The sequence below is a fragment of the Miscanthus floridulus genome, chromosome 7 (assembly GCF_019320115.1).
Source record: "Miscanthus floridulus cultivar M001 chromosome 7, ASM1932011v1, whole genome shotgun sequence".
Taxonomy (NCBI): Eukaryota; Viridiplantae; Streptophyta; class Magnoliopsida; order Poales; family Poaceae; genus Miscanthus; species Miscanthus floridulus.
Genome location: NC_089586.1, coordinates 129,104,406 through 129,130,586, shown reverse-complemented (window position 1 = coordinate 129,130,586; position 26,181 = coordinate 129,104,406). Strand labels below are relative to the sequence as shown.

Sequence of the window (26,181 nt, the reverse complement as noted above, 5' to 3'; positions counted from 1 at the left end):
CCCTCCCACACACGCACACACGCGCGCCGCCGTCCCACCCCGCGCCGCGCCGCGCTGCCCCACCCCGCTTGCGAACGGCGGCGCGCCCCCACCGGTGTGCCCCCACCGCCTTTGCCCGTCCTGCCCGCCGACGCGCCCCCGCCTGCCCCACCCCATCAACGCGCCCCCACCACTCCATCTCCCGTGCATGGCGGCGTGTCCCTACCGGCGTGCCCCCACCGCCTTCGCCCACCGGCCCGCCCATACCGGCGCGCCTCTACCGGCTGCCCCGGACACTGCGGCCCACCGACGCCCGCCGCTCCAACCCCGCGGCCCACGCCCCGGTGCACGGCAGCGCCGCCCCAGCCCTCTTGACGTGACCCTAGCCATCCTCGGCGCGCCCCCAACCGTCGCGGCCATCCTCTCCCCATCCCCGGTGCGCCTCAGCCGACCCCGACGCCCCGACACCCTCCCAGCCTCCGACGCCATAGGTGAGTAGTAGAGTAGCAGTGGTAGTATGTTTTAGTAGAAGTAGAGTTCGGTAGAGTAGTAGTAGTAGGTGGTTGTGGTGGTGATAGTAGTAGTACAGTAGGTGGTTGTGGTGGTAGTAGTAGTAATAGGTGGTGGTGGTGGTGGTTGTAGTAGTAGAAGAGTAGAGTGGCGGTGGTGGTGGTGGTTGTAGTAGTAGAAGAGTAGAGTGGTGGTGGCGACGGTGGTGGTGGTGGATGAATGTGACTTGACAATGATATGTTGAATTGAATGCATATGTATATGTGGTTGTCGGCCATCGTGCCATATGTTTTTTTGCAGGTTTTGGATACCTCACTGTGCAAGGTAGGTTCTACCAAAATTTTGAACTGAGATAGTATTTTGTTTTTGTTTTTTGCAGAGAAGAGCCGTCGTAAACGAGCCGGAGTATCTCGGCGACCCTGATCATCTTCCTCGCCACTGCGGGTCTGCCTGCACCGTGTCGCCTCGCCACTACACCGACCCACCATGGCCCCGCTAGCCTGACTCTACCGCCACCCTAGGTATGACCCCTCTTTCCGTATCATGGTCGTAGATCACGTAACCTAGTTAGGCGTCTCTCGTTTGAAAGAGATACGGTTGGAGGTATGCAGATCTTTGCATATCTACGACCGTATCTATTTTGGATTGTCCATGTTTTTTGGACAGCCCGCGGATGCGTAGATGGGTTAGTTTTCATGGTCTGTTCTGATCTGAGATAGAGTTTCGACATCACCTCCCTGTTGTTCTCCGGATACACACTCTTCTTTGGCAAGACGTGTATCTAGAGAATAGTGGGGAGGTGCTACCGAAATTCTATCTTGGGTAGGAGTAGAGCATGGAGACTAACCTCATCTACGCATCCGCGGGTGGGATTAGGACATATCCTCACCTATTAGACAGTAGGAACACCATGTAGATGCAATTGATGATTACTTTGCTTGGTGATACATATGTTAGAGGATGGATGATCGTTAGTGGATATACAAGGGTCGGAGAAGTGAGAGTGATTACACCAATGAATGGATGAACAAGACCAATGCTTTCTTGAACAATGCATTTGGCAAGGCTGCTAAAGGACATTGCCTAGTTTTGTGTCCCTGCAGCAAATGTGGAAACAGGAGAAGGGTAAACAAGGTGGAAATAGATAAACATCTTGTGAAGAATGGATTTATGTCGGACTACACCTGGTGGGTCCACCATGGTGAAGCCCATCGTATGAGAGAGGAGGTGGTGAGACCACGGGTGGAGGCTTTTGATGCTGATGTCGGGGTAGCAGACATGTTAGATGACTTTCACTAAGGACAGTTCGATGAGGGACGTGAGAAGGAGGAGATGAAGGCAGCCGCATAGGCATTCTACGACATGATGGACTCGGCACAAAAACCCCTTCACGATCGGTCAATGGTGTCTCAACTGGATGCCATTAGACACTTAATGGGGTTAAAGTCCGAGTTAAACTTGAGTTGAGAAGGCTTCGATAAGATGTTGACCGTGATTAGCACCCTGCTTCCGGAGGGCCACATTCTGCCAAAGGGCATGTACGAGTCACAGAAACTCCTTTGTGCACTTAAGATGCTGTATGAGCAGATACATGCTTGTCTGAAGGGGTGCGTCCTATTTAGGAAAGAACACGAGCATACAAAGTTCTATCCAAAGTGTAAATCCTCTAGGTACCTGGAGGTAGACTCTAATGATGGCCAGAAGAGGCAACTTACGATTCCCATGAAAATCCTATGGTACCTTTCGTTCCTACCGAGGATCCAACGGCTATACATGACCGAGGAATCCACAAAACAGATGACATGGCACAAAAATGGCAAACGGTACAATCCTGACAAGATGGAACATCCATTCAATGGTGAAGCTTGGATCCACTTTAATGACAAACATCATGACAAAGCAGATGAGGCTCATAATGTATGTGTTGCACTGGCAATAGATGGGTTTAATCCTTATGGAATGATGGCTGCCCCATACACATGTTGGCCCATCTTTGTTATCCCCCTTAATCTCCCCCCATGTCTCATTTTAATGACATAACGTATTCTTGTCGTTGATAATTCCTAGACACCCAGGGAGTAATATAGGTGTGTTCATGGAGCCCATGTTTGATGAATTGGTCCGTGTTTGGGACGAAGGGGTATGGACATACAATCGAGCTACAAAGACAACCTTCAAAATGCACGTTTGGTATCACTACTCCCTACACGACTTCCTAGCATATGGGATATTCTGCGCCTGATGTGTTCACGGGAAATTCCCATGCCCAATATGCAAGGAAGGTGTGAGGTTTATCTGGTTGCAGAAGGGTGGCAAGTATTCGTTGTTTGACAGACATCGTCAATTCCTACCTCTTGACCATCTATTCAGACAAGACATCAAGAACTTTATGAAAGGTGTTAAAATGACAAACCCTGCACCATGGATGATGACTGGTGTCGAGGTTCATGCTTAGATAGATGTTCTCGTGCCTAATGAAGAAGGTGGGTTTGTGGGATATGGTGAGCAACATATGTGGACTCATATCTCGGGCATGCGAGGCTCCTCTATTTTGATGACCTTCTTCTGCCACATAACATTGATGTAATGCACATTGAAAAGAATGTCATCGAGACACTTTGGGCAACACTCATGGACACAAAAAAGTCTAAGGACAACCCTAAGGCTAGAGTGGACCTGGCAACGTTATGCGATAGACCAAATCAAGAGATGCAGCCTCCTAATTGTGGCAAGACCTGGAGAAGGCCTAAGGTCGATTTCGTCTTGAAAAAAGACCAAAGGAGGGAAGTACTTGAATGGATCCAGATGCTAATGTTCCCTAATGGGTATGCAGCGAATCTAAAGAGGGGAGTGAACTTAGGCACTCTGCGAGTCAACGGGATGAAGAGTCATGACTACCATATATAGATTGAGCGGCTTCTTCCAGCGATGGTTTGAGGCTATGTCCCGGAGCATGTCTAGCAAGTGATGGCAGAGTTGAGCTACTTATTCCGCTAGCTTTGTGCCAAGGAGCTCTCTCGGACCGTCATTAATGACTTAGAAAAAGCGACACCCATGTTGCTCTGTAAGTTGGAGAAGATCTTTCCATCCGGCTTTTTTTTGCCGATGCAGCATTTGATTGTGCACCTCCCATATTAGGCACGGATGGGGGGGCCCGTGCAGGACCATTGGTGCTATCCAATCGAGAGATGTCTGAAGACTCTTCATAAAAAAATATAGAAATAAAGCCAAAATTGAGGCTTCCATTGCAGAGGCATACATTCTAGAGTAGGTGTTGAACTTCACAGAGAAATACTACACTGAGAACCTTCCTAGCGTTTATAATCCACCCCCTCGTTATAATGCTGGCGAAAATGAATCGAACCTCAGCCTTTTCCAAGGGCAACTCGGAAGCGCAAGTGCATCGACCACTAAGCAATTGAAAAATGAAGAGTGGCGCAGTATTATGCTATATGTGTTGACTAACCTTGTTGAGGTGCAGCCGTTCATTGGGTAAGTTCTGAACAAATTTGTTTTATTTCACCGTATGTCCTTGTTTCTTCGTCCAACCCCCTTATTTCTCGTTGGTACAGGGAATTTCTTCATCAATCCTAGCATAGATCAAGGCAATCTACCCTGCAAGAAAATGATACCCTTCTTTCACAGGGTGCGGGACCAGAGAGCCCTGATTTTATTTGTTGGTTCAAACAGAAAGCCCAAACTGATGCGCCTATAAGTGACGAGCTAAGATAGGTTGCAAACAGCTATGCCGTTAGGGTCAAGTCATTTACCGGTTATGATGTGAATGGATATCGTTTTCACATAGCAAGCTATGAGCAGAGTCAGCCCAATCAAAAAACCACAAACAGCGGAGTTGTTACGCCCGACACTGATGGACTCGACTATTATGGAAGAATTGAAGAAATCTATGAACTATCATTCTATGGTTCCAAACCTCGTACTCCTATCATATTCAAATGCCACTGGTTTCATCTTGGAGTACTGAGACAGACCCCTAAGCTTGGGCTAATCGAGATTCGATAGGATTCCGTCTATCCAGAAAAAGATGTCTACATTATGGCTCAACAGGCCGTCTAGGTTTATTATACGTCATACGCATGCAAAGACGCCGAGCATCTTAAGGGTTGGTCTATTGTGCACAAGGTATCACCACACGGTAAACTACATGTCCCAAATGATGAAGATTACAACTTCAACCCAAACACATATGATGGAGAGTTCTATCAAGAAGAGGGGCTACAAGGGAGGTTTGACATAGACTTAATCGAAGAGATAGGAATGGAAGTAGACAATGAAAGGGATGATGACGAGGACACTGGAGACGAGGTGTGAAATCTAAAGGACATACAAATGCTTGAGCGATTACATTTAGGCAATGACAATGAAGACAACATTCCTCCTTCAGATAGTGTTGATGAGTTGGACAATGTTGATAGTGATGATGAGACCTATGATCCAGCTAATCTCAATCATGAAGATTATTTCTAATACATGTAACACTATGTTTTTTGTAATTATGTTTTGTTCATTTTTGCATATATTTTTAATACATGTATTACTATGTTTTTGTAATTATGTTTTGTTCATTTTTGCACCTATTTCTAATTACGTCTTATTTTTCTTTTTTATTGTAGGTGATTGAACAAAGATGGCGGGCGACCATCATAGGTCTGTAAACTCGATTTACTAAAGACCACGCCGACTGCAGGAGGAGCCGAAGAGGGCGGTGGAGGGATCGAATAGGAGGAGGAGGAGGACTGCCAGTCGTGGGAAGGGGCCCCCTCCCACGCCGCGTGAGGAGGAGCTGGAGGAGGAGGTGGCGCCCATGGATGAGTCGGACGAGGAGCTGGTTCGATAGACGGACGAGGAGGAGGGGCCACACGAGGATGATTCTCCTCCCACGCCATGGGAGGTGGCAGGCACAGGTTCCGCTTCCTCTGACTCCTCTTCAAGTGTCTACTTGCGAGGTCCCGCGAGCCTCCCACAGGTTCTGTTTCCTCACCAACACCCAGTGATTCTCCCCAAAGGGCAAAAGTTAGTAACTTTATATGTTATCACCACTACTTCATATGATATGATGAAAAAAACTAATAATTTTTCTTAATCGCTTGTGCAGGAACTGGGTGGTTGTGTCGGGTGGTAGCGCACGACTAGTCAATGGCATCCTGGGTCTTCTGTGCAGGCAACACTTCCCCGGCATTGTCATGTACACATCGAAGACAGAGCTGGCCTACTCGTTTGACCACTACGCCATCGCCCCCGATGTGGAGTACCCCAACAAGGCGGCGCGGGTGAAGGTAGAGTTTTGGGTAAGTCTTCCTCACACAACATTGCTCAATACATTGCATTCATTAGACTTTTCTTGAAATAATGAATGGATACATCGCTTTTGTATGTAGACTTATTACAGATGTGAGGAGGGATTTTAGGCCAGGGCGGAGCAGGTGACTACCAAAGCCTATAAAAAAACTCATCACCGACATGCATCATGAGGTGCGCATCCAGACCATCGTAACCTACTATGGGTCGAAGCTTAGAGAGAGGAATACCAAGAAAGACGCAAGAGAGATGCAGCTGACCCGGGAGCAGTACTGATGTAGACTAGGCCCGATCTCGATTGGTGGAGACTCGATGTTCATGATCTAGGCTTTGAACCAAGGCTGATTTGGACCCCCGCAACTGTTACACCACTGCTCCGTTGGTTATCAACCACACGAACGCGATTGACCTCACCGAGAAGGCTTTCTTGCAAGCGAATCGAGAACACAAGCAAGAACGGGATGAACGTAATATAAAATTGCAAATAAATATGAGGCTTAAGATAATGAGAAGGAGTTCAAGTCTTTATTCAAAAGGACTATTCACCATAGGCGAACAAGATCAAGAACTAGGACCCTGGTTCACAGCAAGTGGCCTTGGCAGCGACAGTTGCAGCAAAACAACGTCTATTTCATGTGAAAATCAAGAACTAAACAAAACCTAAACCCTAAGGAGAGCGATGGCTGTAACACCCTCGATGTTACGCCTTAATCAAAATATTAAACCATGTCATGAGCATCATGTTTATGTATTATTGCATGTGGTAAATGAGAAATTAAATTTTATTGCACTAATTCTCAAATTGAGCTCTAATTTATTCCTTGTCCAAGTTGTCCTTCTAGCACGTCATCTCTCTCCACGTGAGAGCTCCTTAGCCACAAAGTCAAATGATAAATTATTGTCATTCACTAATTATTAGCATACCACTTGGCAAGATTTATATCTCCATCAATCTCGCGACGCGCTACTGTTATCTCTCGCTGTTCTAATTATCCCACCTTTACTTCGCTTGCTAATCACCTTGAAAAATTATCAGTGCACGACGCGCTGCCACTGCCATAGTGTGTCGCACACGCTACGCATTTATATCACTCACAAGCTCAGCCCTCTAAGCACTCCGCTCGCTCACTGCTCAGCCGTTTTGCAAATGAAGGACAGGCACTTTTTCCACACGTCAACACTGTAGCAGCAGGGGAGTTTCAATCAGAATGGTACCAGCGCAGATTTTCAACACGACAGAATGCAGTGTAGATTTTCCCAACTGCGGCACTGTAGCAGCGCAGAAATCAATGTTCACGCGTGGAAAACACTGTTCACGCGTGGAAAACACTGTAGCTCCGGAGAAGGCACTGTCCATCCGCAGCAACCTGTCGTTCTCATGCCGTTTTATTACTTTTAAGCAAGCTAGTTTAGCCACTAACCTTATAACGTGTCGCTATCGCGTCTTTGCTTCTCCATTCCTGCGTCTCCTGTCTTTAAAAGGATACGCCGAGCTATTTCGCTCCGCTGCTCACTTGTTTCTTCCTCTCAAATCAAGTTCTTCTGTTCTTGCCCAAGAGAGCTGCGTCTATCGATTTCTCCCCGAGCTATAATCAGCTGAGGTAGCTAGTTTACAATTGATCTTCTTATTCTCTAATGTGTCCTTGACCTGTGATCTCCTCCTCAGTTAATTCCTTGACCTACATAAATGAACCAGCACCCCACCGCCAAGTACGTTCAGCCCCAAAGCCCACTCCAGTCCTGACATGCTCGTAAGTCCAAGACCACTCAAAGTTCAATCCTTGAATTAATTCTCTCGTGATCAAGACCTCACCACCGCACACGGCACGGAGCCAGAGGACAACCCTGCCAACTCGTTTCATGCTTCCTTCCTGACTACTCATGACCACCCACGATCAGTGCTATATATGGCTCTGCTCCACTCCACGCAGGGCAGGCATTTGCTAAGCTCCCTGGTGTCTCTCCTCTTGCATTGCCTCCGCACATCGATCACCGTAGGTGGCACTTCATTCAATTCTGAGGTAGCTAGCCTATAAGAATTCCTTCATTCTTCTTCTTATTTTCTTGACTCGCGGTCTCATCTAGTAATTCTAGACCCACAGTCATGTGCAAGTCAACAAGTTCAATTGCGTGATTAGCCTCCTCCAATAATATCATTTTCTTCATCTCTAGAGCTCATTTGAATTTATTTATTGATTGTGAAATAAATTTTGTTAGATTCCTAAATTCATGATCTATCTGTTAGTGTAATTAGTTCGTATAGTTTAGTGATACCTTTAGTATTACTTTATTATTTTGAAATGCTCATTATGGTTATTTAGAGAATGAATTTTTGTGATGCATGGTAGCTAGTGCACCTTGTTTATTATATATATAGTAAATTGATATTAACAATAAAGATGCCTTTAGTGCTAAGATAATACATGAAATGTTTCATACTTGTTTAGTGGGAATAATAGGTAACTTTGCGTATTAGTCATTAGAGTTAGCTTAGTAGCTTGGTAGATGTATTCTTATTTTAAGAGTTGCGGTTGCCTATATATTAATTATTGCATCATCATCACTGCATGCATATAGAGGATGAGCCACTGGAGATCGTGACATTCGGCGAGTAGGAGTACGACGAAGTCATCGAAGAGTACGAGGAGATCTTCGTGTAGGAGGACATTCCGGAGCCACCCGTCACTGACTTTGCTGACACCGCGCCTGCCCAAGGCAAGCCCCGGTGCATAACCCCTATTTTTAAATGATCACTGAATATATTTATATGATATGCATTTACGTTATAGGCATTTTATGGAAGCTACATGCATAAATATATCCACCATGAGTCCTACTAGCACAGGTCGAGTAGCTGCTATGCTTAGGATGTCGGTAGCGTGAGTAACCTGTCGTTACTCGCAAATAGGTGTTTAAACTGTGATATCATGATGAAATAATGGAAAGGAAAATGGTGACCGGATAGGGATGTGGATTTGGTACTGGTGGGTGTAAGAGGTTGTGTCCTGCGGCCAACAGGGCATAGCCCGGTTACACTTTTTCCCTGTCTATGTCGATTAAGGACCGGTCGTTGCATATGACTCTAGGCAAGTCACAGATTATTGTCCCGAGCATACTTGGGTATGGGCGCAGGGAAGGCTTGCTGCTCTCTTGTCGCGGATCCGGCTCTTTCCGGACCGACTGATGGGAAGAGGAGGTGGTGGAGGTCCTTGCACCGCACTAAGTCCGGGACTCAGGATGTGGGGGCTTGGAGTCCAAGTTTGGACGGGGACCTGGACACCCGGGACAGGAGAGTGGTGGGTTAGTCCTGCTTGTGCCTAGGGTACAAGTGGGACGTGTGTCTTCGGGGCACCTAGCTGGGCACATTGATTCGCGAATCACCGAGTTATCCGGTACGGCTTGTCTGCGGTTTAGCACCGTAATAAGAACTGAAAGTTGAAAGGAGAAGAAATGGAACTGATTGCTCAACTCTTGCTTGAAAGTAGAACAGGCTTATATAGATTGACTAGATGAAAACTTAATACGGCTGATGATAATAATGTATCAATAAGGACTCACTATTAGTATTGCTTTTTGCTAAAAGAGAAGCAGCAAACCATAAAGCCTAGCATATTCCTTGGAGTCGGGAAAGTATTCCCACTATCGGATAAGTCTTGCGAGTACATTGTGTACTCAGGGTTTATTTACCCCTGTTGCAGGTGACGCTTGAGGAGTTCCTTGTGTGGAGGATCCATCTGGTGGGCTCAGACGGAATCCTCGTTATCTTATTGCTAGATGTTATCTTTTAATATTCCGCTGTTTATTATTTCGCACTCTGTATTTGGTATTGTAATAATGTACTTTTCAAGAAACTCTAATGTATGAGATAGACTTGTGTTGTAACTCATTTTCATTATTGGATCCTTGGGAAAAATGTGGATCTTTCGAGTTCTCCCTTAGGGTGTGCCCGACGGACACCGCTCGCTGTAGTTACTTTCGGGGTGCTTAGTGTCTGATGGAAGACAAGCGCCTTCGTAAGTACGCTATTTCGGGTGGTTCTACCACAATGGCTACTATTTATAGAGTCTTGGGCATCACCCCCTGGACGCGCCCCCTAATGGGCCCAAACACAATACACGGTCCAACAGACCAAAAGACGGTATCGCAGCACCCTGGTAGATTCTGGATGCTGACTTGTTTCAATGATTCTTGTTGATTCCAAAAGTCTTTTGATGTGAAACCACTTGAATTGGCTTCCTTATCAAATTAGCTTTCCAACCATATATGGATCATCGAAAACAAAGTCCAGATGCGTCCTGGGTGACCAGTTTAAGGCAGACTGGTCCTAGAGGCCAAGGCAGACTCAAACTTGAGTTGCTTTGGGCCTCCACCTTGGGGACTCGAACCGAATTAGCCTTGGACCTCCTTCTTGACTTAGACACCCTTGCTGGCCTCCTACCCCTCCATACCATGTGCCAAACATGGTCATATGCATGGGTGTCATGTCCTCATCATCCTCCCCTTCTTGACGAAAAGCCATCCTCGGCATCGATTGTGCTTGAAACTGATCCTGCACAATATAAAGGAGAATGGGGTTGCGAAAACAAAGGGAACTGAAATAATTGTGAGAAGGAACATGACCATGTTTCCAAGTTTGTAGCATGTCATCTCGCATAAAAATTTCAGCAAGCATGTAGACTCCATGATCCGAACGCATACGATGTATGTCAACACTATCCTGCAAAAGATTAGAACTAACCAAAGACAATGCAGGAATATATGATCTAGCAGACATAGGTAGCAATCAACAATGCTCCCCTTCTTGGAAATGAACTTATTTCTTTGAGGAACATGATAAAATGTTTATATTATTATGGCTGACCTCTAAACGATCATAATCTTGTACAACAAAAGAAGAATTCATATTACTGCGAATGTATACGCGATGTATCATATATTGTCCCTTGTTGTTATATTTGCCAATAACATGATATGTATGTTTAGAAAACCAAGGCAAATCAACATATTTAATTAGGCTCTCCTCCAAACAATCTAGGTTACACAAAATATCAAATTCAATATAACCCAAAGTATGTAAAGAAGATAACAGTTTGAACTCATCAGTTTTAGTAGCAATATAAATAACATGTTTATTTTCAGCGCAAGTGGTTGGTTCCAAAACATGTAAAACTAAAACATCTTCAACCAATTCATCTTTATCACAAGGAATATCAAGCAAAATTTCATGGGACAAAGATAAATCAAGAGAGGGTTCTATTTTTGCCCCTCTCTTTTTCTCTATTTTTGGGCTATCGTTGTTTTTTTGGGATTCTTTGACTTTTTATTTTTTGATATTTTTTCTTCACTTAGGAGCACAAAAGAAGTAACCACAGAAAATATGAGCTTAAACAAGTGAAAGACGTGGCCTGTGGAATTTCCAGATGACGTGCTCGAAATCGACAAAGACCTTGTGACCATGAAAAGAGAATCTCGTGACCACTTTTTGACCAAAATAAAAATCTCCGACCCTAAGAAAATGGAGGATGGATGGATCCGAATTTTTTTTCTCATCGATTTTGATATATGAAACGTCGAAATCTAAGTTCGTATGTGAAAACTACACCAGTTTTAAGAACGGACTCCGAATTAGAGGACAAAACGGGAATAATGTGCGTAAAATTAGTCATGACAGCAAGGATTTGATAAAAACAGTGAAGACAAGTGTAACAAATAACATGGCGTGGACTAGGGTTTGAAGAATACAAAGGAATCACAGCAAGACTTGAAAGTGTTCACGGATTATGATGAAAAACAAAGGGAAAACACAAACTGGACTAAAAAACAATATAAAACCAGCAACAAAAACTCGACCTAAGGCACAAACTCAACAACGCAAATCAGAGACAAACTTACACGGCACAATGAGGCTATAGAACATGGAATATGTGATGATGTATATTTTTTTGGCTTTTTGTGGACTGTAGGTAATGCAAAAATAGTAACAATCTAAAGGGAGAAACAGAGTTATACCTAACGGGCAACAAGGTCTCTGATACCACTTGATGTAGACTAGGCCTGATCTTCCGAAAGGTATGAAAGCGTCGATTGGTGGAGACTCAATGTTCATGATCCAGGCTTCAAACCAAGACTAATTCGGACCCCCGCAACCGTTACACCACTGCTCCATTGGTTATCAACCACGCGAACGTGATTGACCTCGCCGAGAAGGCTTTCCTGCAAGCGAATCGAGAACACAAGCAAGAATGGGATGAACGCAATATGAAATTGCAAATAAATATGAGGCTTAAGATAATGAGAAGGAGTTCAAGTCTTTATTCGAAAGGACTAATCGCCATAGGCGAACAAGATCAAGAACTAGGGCCCTGGTTCACAGCAAGCGGCCTTGGCGGTGACAGTTACAGCAAAACGACGTCTGTTTCATGAGGCAATCAAGAACTAAATAAAACCCAAACTCTAAGGAGAGTGATGGCTGCTATTTATAGAGTCTTGAACATCACCCCCCTAGACACGCACCCTAATGGGCCCAAACACGATACACGGTCCAACGGACCAAAAGACGGTGTCGCAGCACCCTGGTAGATTATGGATGCTGATTTGTTTTGACGATTTCCGTTGATTCCGAAGGTCTTTTGACGTGAAACCACTTGGATTGGATTCCTTATCAAATTATCTTTCCAACCATATATGGATCGTCGAAAACGGAGTCCGGATGTGTCCTGAGTGACCAGTTTAAGACAGGCTGATCCTAGAGGCCGAGGCAGACTCGAACTTGAGTTGCTTTGGGCCTCCACCTCGAGGACTCGAACCGAATTAGCCTCGGACCTCCTTCTTGACTTAGACACCCTTGCTGGCCTTCTATCCCTCCATATCATGTGCCAAACATGGTCATATGCATGGGTGTCATGTCCTCATCATCAAACTGGTCCTAGAGGCCGAGGCAGACTCGAACTTGAGTTGCTTTGGGCCTCCACCTCGGGGACTCGAACCGAATTAGCCTCGGACCTCCTTCTTGACTTGGATACCCTTGCTGGCTTCCTACCCCTCCATACCATGTGCCAAACATGGTCATATGCATGGGTGTCATGTCCCCATCAAGTACCTTGAGGTAAATAAAGAACATCAATATTGATTCGTTTTGAGATTAAGTTGGTTTAATTTGATCTTCTTATATGTCCAATACTTGATGACGTGTAGATGATTCCCTGGTGGTGCCAAGCGTATCCCGAGTGCTGGGCGATGATGGTGGGGAGATGGTTCACGGAGGAGTACCTCAAGATGCACAGGGATGCTCGAGACCGTCGTTTGCAGATGTAAGGTCCAGCACACCATCAAGGCAGCCACATCATTGCCAGATACAAACAAGCATGGGTACGTGAATTCATTTATCTATTGTGACGCTCAGTTCTGCCTGATTTCTAATTATCGTGCTGTCTTTCTCGCAGTCGGCGTCACATAGTGGCCAGGCTTGCTCGAACTTCCAGGCATGGTGTATGGCCCACAAGGGCAAGGTGACATCCGACATCTCCTTCAACCTAGAGGACCCACTCGAGGCATACACGAACCCGAGCATCCACTCCCGCATCAATGAGTACACTGAGGTGGCGAGGTCGCTCCATGGGCTAGACCATGATCCGAGCACCCAGGACTTCGATGGAGAGGCCGTCATGAGGGCGGGGCAAGGCAAGAAGCATGGGCGGTTCTGGCTTGGCGACGGCGTCATCAACACAGCCTCTACTCCCTCTCCTAGATCAGAGCATGGAGCATGAGCGAGAGCCCGACCATTCGCACACGGCCGACCGCTGCACTTCACCAGGTCGACACACTCGAGGTTATTCCTATTTTACTCGTCATACATTGATCTTTATACACCTTAATTAGCTTTGCATTACTGAAATATTAGAGTAAAATATTGTAGGCTCGGCTGGAACAAGAAATGAGGCAATGTCAGGAGCTGGAGGCCGGGCAACAGAGGATGGCGGCCCAGCTGGAGGCCGAGCGGGCCGAGCGGCAGGCTCAGGCGCAGAGGCTGACGGACATTACGAAGTTCCTACAAGGGCTTAGGCAACATGTGGGCTTCTCTCTGGCTGTTGGTTCCACCTCCGCCTCCACGTCCTGCAGCTGTAGCTACTCCTGTGAGTACAAAAGTTTTTTACTTTCGCTTGTGTTTTGCTTATATGGCCTCTACCTTCCTAGATTAGTTGTCCAAATAATATTGTCTCATATGCAATCTTTTCTTCTTTGTGCAGTCTTCTATGACACTCGGCAAAGAGGGCTTTGTCGATCAATTTTTTTTTTCTGTGTGTTCTTTGTCGAGTGCCGCACTCGGCAAAGACTTTGCCGAGTGCAATTTGGCCTTTACCGAGTGCCTCAGCCACGCGGCAAAGAACCTGAATCCAGTAGTGTCGCGACGCGGGAAAGAAAAACCACGAATGATTAGTGCGTGGGTCCACAAATCTGATATTTTAGATGTCAATTATGGGGTGCTATTGGAGATGGTCTTTTTTTCTCTCCCCATAATTATTTGGGAGTTGACAAACACCATGTTTTGGGAAATAAAATATGCCAAACTCTTGGAGGTGCTCTTAGTTTCTATCTTCTAACTAAACAAAATAATAATATGGCCTTGGAATAAAAAAATAGAGGAAGATGAAATAATTTTTTAATAAAAAACTATGTCTACGTAGGAACCAAGATATGGATAGATGCAGTAGGTAGATGACGAAGAGAGAAAATGTGTGATCTGACCGAATTTATTTTGATCCATTGCAAATGTGGTTTGTATGTGTTGTGTCTAATGATTTGGCAAATATAGAGTGCCGCATATGAAGGCACACTCAGAGCACGAGTCCTTAGCTCGTGTGCTGGTGGCACGGTGCGCGATATGTGCACATAGCAAACCTAAACTTTGTTCAAGATTTGGCAAGCATAGAATCTATCTCATAGTTTTTGAGTTGAAACTGTCGTAATATCTGTTGTTTCAGCTCTCTGGCCATAGTGATAAAGAGAAGTGAAAAAGATGTTGTGCACATGTAAAGAAAAGGAAAAAGACATAGACATGTATCGATAAAAGAGAAATGTGTATTTAGATGGGCTAGAAATAAACCTGAGTCCTACTTAGCTGCTAGTATCAGAAGAGACCCTTGTTGGAGCATATCGTTGCAGAGGCAAGAAAGGAGGCTAGCTAGTAGCACGGCAGGCTTGCAGGAGATGGGCGATGAGAAGTGTACTGGTGTCAAATAATCGAAGCAAGTCAAATCAATGGATCGACGGGTTGAATCGAAGGATTAGAGCTGATATACTGCTAGTACAGTAGCACCAGTATATATATAAAATAAAGGGGCGTATCGTCCGATGGAGAGAGCTGCTGCTCCGGATAAAAAAAAAAAGTGTCAGTGACGAGTCTTATCTTCGGTGTAATACAAGCCGTTTGCACCGGACCCGTCTTCTAACACCAGTGTTTATATATATATATATATATATATATATATATATATATATATATATATATATAGGGAGAGGCTATTCAATAGCCGGCTATAAAATAAGTTATTCTGTAGCCACCTCCATTTACTATAATTTTATATACTAATTTACCATAATGTCAATACATATTTACGATAGTTGGGTTACTATAACACATGGAGATATTTACCATAACATTATATTAAACAACTTAGTAAGGAGTTACTATAATCTCATAAATTAACATAGTAATTATCATAACTCAAAGTGGCTACAGAATAAGTTATTCTGTAGCCAGCTACAGGATAGTAGTTCTATATAACTGCTATTCTATAGCTGGCTGCAGAATAATTTATTCTGTAGCCACTTTGAGTTACAATAATTACTATGTTAATTTACGAAATTATAGTAACTTCTTACTAAGTGGTTTAATATAACATTATGGTAAATATCCATATGTGTTATAGTAACCTAACTATCGTAAATATGTATTGACATTATCGTAAATTAGTATATAAAATTATAGTAAATAAAGATGGCTACAAAATAACTTATTTTGTAGCCGGCTGCTGAATAGCCTCTCCCTATATAGCTGGAGGTGATTGTGCACGTAGGAGTAGTACGTGCTGCCGGCATAAACAAAGCATTTCGCGCCGAACGGCCGTGCACGCAGCACGCTCCACTCCACTCGCCAGTTCACTCGTCGTCGTCGTCCTCTCTCCCAACCTGCCCGCCGTTGCCGCTGGATCTATCTGCTCCTCTCCTGTCCTCTCCTGCTCACATTAATTAATTAATCTATCCAAACGTATGACGACGCCCATGACTGCTCTTGCATCCTTTTCACAAAAACATTTGGCCTCTAGCTTCCTCCTCGGCTCCTCCTCATCAAAAGAGAAGAAGAAAATACAAAACAAAAACATTTGGCCTCTTTCTCTACTACTACCACACTTTCATCAGTTACTACCAGGAGTACCTGTGTTCCAGTTCAGTCTGCTTGCAATGCAAAACAAAAACATTTGGCCTCGTCTCGTTGTCTGGACGCTTGCTTGGCATTGCTTTCTCTGGTTTTCTGCCAAGGCAGGCGCAGTTTCCGGGGCTTAGTGCTGACCAAGACAGACACTGAGGCTGGAAAGCTGCAGGTGGCCATGGCAAACAAACGAGGGCTTTGTGTTCGGCTGATCTGGTCAGCCAGCTTATTCGCAAGTATAATATTTTTCTCTCTTAAAAAATTAGCAAACAAATCAGCATCTGCGGCTACAGCCATCCGAACACTCCCGCTAGTCGCTGCTGCTCACCAAGGGAACCACACAGGGGAAGTAGCCTACCATGACCTTCAGAAAAACAACCACAAGCAGCAGCCGGGCAGGCAGGCAGTCAGTTAGTCAGTCAGAAGCCGCCATTGCCATAGGGTCCTCCTGGGGAACAAGCACACGCTATGCTACCAAACTCAAACCATACCCATACCTATGCTACCAAACTCAAACCATACCCATACCGTGCTTAGGGCGTGATTGGTTTACACCTTTTAAAATTTAGTCACCTAAATCAGCTCCTAAAGTTTAGTCACTCCCTGTCACTGTTCGCCTAAACGGCTGTTTAGCCCGTTTAAACACCGTGTAAACGCTACACGGTGGTGCGCCGTTTCCGTTTAATCACCCGTTTATCCCGTTTAATTGGCCGTTTAGCCCGTTTAATGGGACGTTTTGCCCGAATAATAGCTAAACGGTAGGTGACCGACTGTTTACCGTTTAGCGTTTAGAAAAACACTGCTCCCTGTTCGGTTTGGTGGACTAAAAAAGGCATTTTAGTTTCTTTTAGTTAGGGTGTTTGATCCAAAGTGACTAAAAGGTGAGACGACCTAGCTAAAAGATAGGCTTTAGTCCTATTTAACAACACTTGGGTGACTAGTTGACTAATACATTTTTTAGTTCCATTTAATCATAGTGTTTGAGTAAAAGTGACTAAATGAGACTAGATTTAGGAGGGAAGTGAACCAGCCCCTTATTCTAACACCTCGCTAACATGAGATCACACGTTTATAATACAGGTGAGGTGAACACATGCTGCCTGTCAACAACAATCAAACCTGCGCACGCTGTCAACAATCAAACTTGCAGTTACAAGGAGACGACGCGGCGAACCAAACTCAATATAATCCTGCACGCACGAGGCAGATGCCCACACGTGCACACGGTTGTTGGCCCGACTCCTGGGTGTGCAGTGCAGCTACGCACCAAGAGCCTTCACATTCAGTCAGTCGGTCAGTCACAAGGTTACATTACACCATGCTACGGAGCTGATGGATGAGATCATGGGGATGGACATGTCAACTCTCCTCTACGAAAAACCAAGCACAAACAACTCCCACGCCGTGTCGCTGAAGCAAAGGAGAAACCCTTGCATCATCCGCATTGATCACACACTCTGCAGTCTGCACCGAAATCCAAGGGGGGCATAGGCAATGGATCACGCGAACGCCGTCCTTGTTGAACTGAACCAGAGATCATCATGTTACGCCAGGGAGCTGCGGGATCAGACAGCAACAGCGGCTCTGCCGACCAGCCTAGCCGAGCCACGCAGTGGAGCGGCGTTCGCCGCCGACGCTGTGCCGGATGCTGATCTTCGCGTGGGAGTACTTCTCCTGGAGGTACTCGAAGGCGTTCACGTCCAGCTTCCCGCTCACCGACTTGCCCTGCTTCCGCCGGATCTGCTGCTCCTTGATCGAGTTCCACAGCTTCACGATCGCGTCCCGCTGCCGCCGTGTGAACCAGGTCACGTTGTCGTACGCGTGCTTCGCAAAGATGTAAATGGCGGTTTGCGTCCTGACAAGCAAGATATCATTTAATACAAAATACAAAATAGAATACTGAGCATATGGATGGATGATGCTCTATCAGACAAGAGAACTCACCATGGAATTCTGTAGCGCCGAGCAGCTATTTCCAGGCATTTCAGAAGGGCCTCCCGCTGCGACTTCAGGAATCTCTTTGCTTCCTCCTCGTCTGCTTTTCTGTTCAGAGCCGCGACTGCCTTTTCTCGAGCTCTCTCAGACTTCTTCGGCTTGTGCTCAAGAAGACCATCTAAACCAAAAGGATCAGAGGATTCTTCTCCTGGCTCCGAGGCTGCGGCACGTGTGCTATCATCTGCCATGGAGTTAGAAGCTGCAGCTGGAATGCCATGATCTGTTTTGTTGTCCGTCACTGTGTCAGTTTTGCTCGCAGCAGCAAGAGCTGCAGCTTCATCGTTGTCATCATCCACTGTTGCCACTGGCAGGGCTGAGATGGCATCTTTGATCTTTCCTACAGCCTTTGAGAACTACAAAAATGAAAGGCAAGAACATGGTTCAAGCATCAGTATTCCCAGGGTGATATGTATTGGGTTATGGCAGCTTGTCTGATGATTGCATACCTATGGCAGCTGCGAAATACATCTAGTCTAGTAAACTATTTCATACTTAGGTTATGAAGGTAAGCAACATGTCGCGTTCAGAGAAATACACTCACCACAAAACTGTCATCAGTGAAAAGATCATTAGCCACCACAGCATGCAGCACCCATATGTCGAATTGATTTTTCTGCTGTTGGTTGAATAACTGCACATTAATGGCAATTTGTTAGTGAAAGTAGTGAAAAGCATAGTGACCTGACACAACTGAGCAACTATTTGTTTCAGGTGCATCAGAAACTTCACCTCTGTTACACCCTGAGCAGCATCAAACAATTTGTGGTACTCTGCTCGTACAGAAGGCTCATTGCATGCTCCAGGTGAAGACATCGCAGCCTCTAGTATAGCAAAGAAATGACCGATTGTTCCAGGCTTGACGCTTCCAGCCTCAATAAGTTGCAAAGCTAGTTTTGATGCCTTGCTGAATTTAGAAGTATTCCCTATGTGTGAAGCTATCTTCTGCATAGCCTCAATCACTTGTGTTTCTGACGCATCAACGGTTGTTCTGAACCGAAGACGTTTCTCGGGAACTGCAAAGAGAATATGAAATTTGGGGCATAATAACTATCTGCCAAGTAAAGGAGTTTGCTTGTTTGTTCTTATGACAAAAGGCCACTGCATATACCAAAGATGGAAAATAAGTAAATAACAAGTAATAATTTGAGCAGGCCAGATTGTCACTATGTTTTTTTTTTCCTTAAACATAATGCTGCCACAGTGCAATGCACTAGGTGCTAGCCCAGTTAATGTAACAGTAATGAAAACAGAATGCAGAGACACTTACAGTTACCCATGAGAGAGTTAAAGGAAACCAATGGCAAACATCACCTAATGGTGTAATCAGGCAAATATGTCCAGCATCACTCATAGGTGTGCCTTCTTGCAAGTAACACTACAAAAACTCAGTGAGCAGAGGTTGGTATTGGTAGCGACAAAATCCACACAGAGACCTCTTCATAACTTAAAAACCAGGTGCGAATTCCTACCATTGCCCTGAACATTGTGGACAGGTTGAGTGCATCGGTAACTCTAGCATACACCTACGCTGTTTTTATTCTAAAGAATGAGAGGAAGATATTATCGTCCTGGTGCAAAAGCAAAACTAATAGGAGGTTATCACTACTCGGGTCTTACATAGGCCCTAGGGTAGTAGCAGTACGACTAAGAGAATCGCATCGATCTTACTAGTGTGCCACATAATCCAGGTAATTTGCTCAGCAAAACCATTCTGGTTGCTGGTTGCTTCATCAGTAACAAATCTCAAGCCACCCATCCAATCCAAATCTCCATTCTCCTGAACTGAAACAACCTCTGTTTCCCCCCTTTGCCCTCGTTGAGCATGTCCTGCGATATGACCATACGGGAATGGGGTAGTCAAATCCCGACCTGAAATCCCCTCCCCTGTCAGCCTCGACCTGGGAAATCGTAACTCGTCCTCACTTCAGGCCCCTCACCACCCGGTTGCCGCTCAGTCTCCACTTGAAGTCAAGGGGGGCCAATTAAACGATTACGGGTTCCAATTCAAAGCTACGGGAGCAGGAGGAGGAGGAGCAGCAGCAGAAGCCACGTATCGTTCGGTTTGGAAAGTAAGGAGGATATGGAGCAGAGATCTCACCATGGGATTCGGGCGCGGCAGACAGATGGGGAAGAGGTAGTAGCGTCGGCGGAGGGGGAGGGCTTGCTCCGCTTGAGGGAGCTCTTAAGCGCGGGCTTCGGTGCAGGCGCTGGCGCCGTAGGAGGAGGAGGAGGAGGAGGAGGCGGAGAGAGGGAGGCCGCGCCAGCTCCGCTGCCGGCCGGGGCGGCGGCGGGCGGAGACAGGCCGTCGAAGAGGTCGTCGGAGGCCATGTACGTGTGGGTTTGTTTGGTTTGGCAAGGGGCAGAGAGACTAGAGAGAAGAGGAGAGCAAACTACGGGCCTTGGATTTGGATAGCAGCAGCAGGAATTGAACACGGCCCGGCCCGGTCCCGGCAGTGTATGGGCCTTCTACGGTCAAGAATTCCTCCATATGGTTGCTTAAAAAAGATTTTTTTTATGCCTCGCTACGGGCAGATTAAAAAAAAAGGCCAACCCTGCTCCTCCACCGTTGCTTCCCTACGCCCAACTTGAGCACATGGAAGGGGAAGGACCCAGACGGTCGTGCCAGACCTTGCTGGCGGCGCTGGAGGCAGAGGAGATACCAAAGCAGGGCAACGGAAGACGAGGAGAAAGATGCAACACTGAATCTACTTTTGAAACATCTAGATGCAACACTTGAAATATACGTTTGAAGGCAGATGAAACACTTAAAACATACATCTAAAACACTTGCAGAAACACCTGAAAACACTTGAAAACCGTGTTAAACATATACAATCCAGATAAAACATTTGCAACATATGTGTGAAACGTATGCAACATCCAAATAACACACACTTACAATATACATATGAAACAACAGTTGAAACATTGGGAACAAAAAGCTTGCAATATACGTGTACAACCATTGCAACATCCCGATCTACTTTTGTAACATCCATATGAAACAACTGAAACACTTGAAATATACTCTTGCAACATGCGTTTTCAGCGCGCAATGTCACCTTGCTGTTTGGATAAATCATGGAGCTCGACGCTGGTGTGGAGGTTGGCAATGGCACATGGAGCTTGCCGGTGCGCCCCTGGGCGAGGACCTGCTCGACGGCCTGAGTGAGCACCCGCGTGAGGCACGCGAGCACCCTAGGTGAGCATCTGTGTGAGCACCCCTGGACGAGCACTTGCTCAGCGCCTTGGGCTAGCGCACCCTTGGCATCTGCGAGAGCACCCCTGGACGAGCACTTGCTCGACGCCCTGGGCCATCGCACCCTTGGCGAGCACCTTTCAGCAGCCGAGCGGGCAGCGAGGCGACCGCAGCGAGCGAATGTCGTGGTGCAAGTGAGCGACGCGGTAGAGCATGGAGTGGGGAAGGCGAGCGGCGTGGTGGAGTCAGACACGCAGGTATGATGGAGCGATGGATAAGGCCGCGATGGTGGAGGCCAAGCGCACTAGAGAATTTTTTAAAGGGGTGCAGACAGGAACGAGTGGATAGATAAGATAGCGAGTGGAGAAGTCGCGTCCGTCCATTCCCAGATGCCATCACGGGCGAATTTCCAAAAAAAAAAAAAATCATGAGATCATACACGTTTTGAGGGGTCATGAGATCAACTTCACTTGGGAACTGGTGCTTCGAAGATGCTAAATGCAATGTGTTGCGATGTACTCTCTCCATTCTAAATTATAAATTGTTTTGGTCTTTATAATTACAATAGCTTTTACTATGCATCTAGATACTCGGCCTGTTCGTTTGGCTGGGCTTGTTCGTTGCTGGATCGTGAAGAAGTACTGCTGGCTGGTTTGGTGTAAGAGAAAAATACTGTTCCGGCTGAAAATTTACGATCGTTTACGAGGAAATAATCCAAGCAGAACAGGCTGACTATATCTAGATGTAGAGTAAAAGTTATGTATCTATGAAAGCTAAAACAACTTATAATTTGGATTACCATGGAGAGAGTATCCGACTTCCAATAATTCCAAGCTCAGATTGTACCGGGCAGAAGAGCTTCTGCTTCTCAAAGGACAATGCACTGCGGCTTGACTTCACTTTTGCCGGCCTGCCGCTTGGATCCAACATCACTGCTACACTCCTGTAATAGTGTACTCCTGTAATAGTGTTAACCCTGCTATCTTGTTAGTTGTTACCTTGCTATATTCTGAGAGCCACACCATCCGGCAAATATGCTTTTGCCGATCAATAAATCGGTGGTTCCCTTGATGCATAGATCTGGATTGGCGTTGGTTATAACCCTGATTTCGTTGTTGCGAATGTATAATTGGGAAACAATCCATTAACAGAAAATGCAAACTGCCGAACTTTATAAGTTTTCATTGTTTCTTTCCTTCTCTCTTCACGCTGCTACGTGTTTCAACCTCCATATCACGATTAGCAAAAAAAATAAGAACCTATCAGGATGAGAGTATCATCAAAGCCAGTGGATATGGCTGGTGCAGTCACATTAACCAAGAAGCTTTCAGTCATTTCACATTGAGAGATCATCGATGAAGTGGAACCTAGGACTGCACATGAGGAGTCTGAAGGAAGAGAAACTGCATGGAAAACAAACCCTGGTATAAATAAATTCACACGAAACAAGTTCTTCGTGGTGATATAGGCATGTACCTCAAAGGACTTCCCCGATCTCTCATACTCGAGCATACTGAGAGCTACTTCGCAACTCTGCGAGACTATGGGCTCAGGATCCTTTGCAAACTCCTCCAAAAGCGCAATGCTTTCTTGGTCTACAACACAGAACGACCACAATCTCAGGTAACTACAGAATGTCTATGCATGGACTGGAGTTGGTAAATGACATTCTGCCAAAGTTTGCAGTATTAGTTACCAGCGATTGAGCCAAGTGCTTCAGCAGCTTCATGCCTGACCATTGGATGCTCACAGACATCCTTCAGGACAGTAGAAAGCGCATCTGAAGCGGCTTTATTTTGCAGCTGACCTAACACATAAGCAACCTGCAGAATAATACCAAGAAAATGGTAATATAACCAAAGACATTGGAATGCAAAGATAAAAAAAGTACTTAATTTCTTGAGAGGAATATGATGTTATGACCTTAGGTGAATAAGGCAATGTGCACACTAGGTCTGAAGCAGTTTCACACCACCAATCCTATTATCCTACCCTGATTTGTTATTATGTTTCTTCTTTTCAAAAAGGGAAACACCAAACTTCCACTCCATCACTAAATAAATATAACAGACAAATTTCTTGAGGATCCTACTGACCATAAACTAAGAGGTTGTGACTGGATGTTGTCCAATCTAACATAACAAGGCTGACATGTGACATCACATATATTAAAAAAAAAACTGCAAGGCTGCTCAGGTATTCAGGTTTGTGCTCAACTGTCAACTCTATTTCAATTTATTATGCCAGTTCAAAAATTTCAAGTGTAAATGTTAAACAAAAATCTAGACTGTCAGAATCTAAAGAAATAAGTTATGAGGCAACCGAAAAAATCCAATAGAATTCAGAATAATTTTTGCCAAAAAAAAGAAAAATTCAAAGGATACATTGCTGGTTGCTTGATTTATGATTGTATACAAAAATATGACAACATGGATTAGCCAAATTTTGAGGAAACCTCGTGACGTAGAAGAGCACTTTTGACGCTCAGAGCTGCAACAATAGCAGAAACAGCAGCATCTCCACCATCATTCCTAAGTGCAAAAAGAGCTGCATACCGTTCGTACATGCTCTCTTGCTCATTGAGAAGAAGATCCCTGAAAAACATCCACCATGTTGACAACGGAAAGGCTGTAGGCATAGGATACAATCAACACATGTAAGAATCCTTTGAAAGTTGTAAATAATACCTTAATTGATCTACTGAAAGTCCATGCTTTGCAGGCAGCGCTGGATCAACTGAGAGGAAGGGTGAAGTGGTTGTACTCTCAGCCCCATTAACTTTCTTCTGCTCTTCTATTCGTCTTAGTGCCAGCTCACAAGTTTCTTGTACCTCCACAGCAGGATCAGTTGTTAAACTTTCCTCCAACAGGGGGATGCTCTTTTCCAGGCCAATGGCTCCAAGAGCTTCAGCTGCCTAACCAATACACATAAACAATTATTTAACATGGATATTCAAGTACTAGAAGCAGCATATAACATCGAATTCACTGAGTACCTCATGGCGGACAATTGGATGTAGATAAAGATCTTTGAGAACTGCCACCAGCGCAGGAATAGCCTCAGCATCCTGCATTTGTCCAAGTGCAAATGCAGCCTCATGGGCAAGCAAGTTAGAAGGATCCCTTGCAGCTGAACAATTTACAAACTATGTCAGGTTTTCTTAAGCACAATCCTTTGATCTCTCAAACACTAAGTTGCAGAAATCTGAAGATGCACAGCTAGCAGTGCAAAAGTGGGTGGTTGCAAATCAGGCCCTTGATGTGCTTTCCACTTCTTGCATAACTAGTCTAGTACAGTTTTGTTTTTCAGTGGGCGTACCCAGTGCAGAGAGCTCCCGCTCTGTGCGGAGTCTGGGGAAGGGTGTCAGTGGCGAGCCTTACCCTCGCCTATGCAATGCGAGGAGACCGCGACTCGAACCCGGGACCTTCCGGTCATAGGCGGTAAGACTCTACTGCTTGCACCAGGCCTGCCCTTCACAGTTTTGTTTTTCAGTAATGGACTAAAAAGACATTGATAGACATTCAGAGCTAGCAGCTTTGTCTGTAACGGCCACTGTTGACAGCAGAGTACAAACCAAAGTTAACATCATAATCTCACAATTATACATATCAGCAAAGGAACCAAAAAAGTGGCAGGCATCAGAAATTTCAGGAAATTAACATGTACTACATAGCAACAAATATTAAATAACCTAAACCAATGAAACAATACCAAAATTTAAGATAAACACTTAAGATAACAAATATATTGGCCATATGTTCAGCAAGTCCTACAGAGGGTTAGGTGGTCAGTGACTCGCTGCTAATTTCTTTCTTTGGTGCTGGCCAAAATGTAACTCACAGAAACTCTGAAAAGTCTATACGTAAAACTAGCGTTATGAAATATTTGCATTAGATAACTACTGCTAGCACTAACGCACAATCAGCTAGTGCAGCCTGTTGAGATCAATTTGATGAATAATGCAAAGAAGCTATCAAAGTTAAATCTTCTAGTATCATCAGTCCATCACCTCAGCACAAGTATGGACTGTAAGGCCACTAGAATTTGGAACAAAACACCGCGCGGCAAGCGTGGTTAGCCATCTACCTATACGGAATGTATTCAATTTGGAACAAAACCGACGAAGTGCTGCAATCAAGGCACCAAATTAGTGAACCACAGAACGGTATCCACTGCAACTACTCGATTAGTTCGGGAAAGCAACATGACCAGAAATCTGTTGCGTCGGTTGCTAAAACCAACCACAAGCTGCTAAAGCCTTCAACCAAGCTTGGAAGAGTAGCAAAGCCGAGACAGTGAAGCCAGGTGAGAGTGAGACCTTGGAGGAGGGCGCGGCGCGGCGCATCCCCGCGGAGGTTGCGGAGGGAGAAGAGCGCCCGGAAGCGCTCCGCGATGGGCTGCTCCGTGTCCAGCAGCCGCTCGCAGAGGAACCGCTCCATCTCCGGGGACGACTCGAACGCGGAGGTTGCCGCCATCTCACTCCGGCGATTCCGTACGGTTCACACGCTCCGGTCGGCAAGGTGGTCACTGGCGGTGGCGGCGGCGGTGAAGGAAATCCAGGCGTCGGAAAGAAAAGGAGAAGAAGAGGACGAGCTCGCGTCGAGTCGACGCCGACCGTCCGATCGGAACGCGCCACGTCACCTCTCCGAACGGACGGCCGACAGCGACCTGCCCTTACAGGCTCCTCTCGCTGCCGGTGGGTCCCAACGCCTTTGACCCAGAACCTGGCCCACGTGGCAGTTACACGCTC

General features: G+C 45.6%; 1 protein-coding gene and 1 pseudogene across 2 annotated transcripts; both read right to left on the bottom strand.

The window, feature by feature from the left end:
- Positions 1-17,403: 17,403 nt before the first annotated feature.
- Positions 17,404-20,598, bottom strand: LOC136464760 (uncharacterized; annotated as a pseudogene).
- Positions 20,599-21,961: 1,363 nt separating this feature from the next.
- Positions 21,962-26,082, bottom strand: LOC136467939 (deoxyhypusine hydroxylase-B-like). Of its 2 annotated transcripts, none has more exons than XM_066466758.1 (7): positions 25,750-25,922; positions 24,427-24,498; positions 24,119-24,345; positions 23,887-24,025; positions 23,128-23,254; positions 22,908-23,026; positions 21,962-22,834 (listed from the first exon to the last, which is right to left on the bottom strand). In XM_066466758.1, exons 1-7 carry the CDS (start codon positions 25,774-25,776, stop codon positions 22,799-22,801), a joined length of 747 nt encoding a protein of 248 aa, XP_066322855.1. In that variant the 5' UTR covers positions 25,777-25,922; the 3' UTR covers positions 21,962-22,798. The 2 variants fall into 2 exon arrangements, with proteins under 2 accessions (XP_066322855.1, XP_066322854.1); XM_066466757.1 differs by having other exon boundaries at positions 21,968-22,834; positions 24,427-24,560; positions 25,750-26,082.
- Between the last annotated feature and the right edge of the window lie 99 nt (positions 26,083-26,181).

What these genes read in the sequence shown, in the direction of transcription:
- LOC136467939 (XM_066466757.1), bottom strand. Translation starts at nt 25,906, where the DNA reads ATGGCGGCAACCTCCGCGTTCGAGTCGTCCCCGGAGATGGAGCGGTTC. An exon ending in ATCCAATTGTCCGCCATGAG is followed by an intron (nt 24,346 to 24,426) that starts GTACTCAGTGAA and finishes TGTATTGGTTAG; the next exon opens with GCAGCTGAAGCTCTTGGAGC. An exon ending in GTGCTCTTCTACGTCACGAG is followed by an intron (nt 23,255 to 23,886) that starts GTTTCCTCAAAA and finishes ATTATTCTGCAG; the next exon opens with GTTGCTTATGTGTTAGGTCA.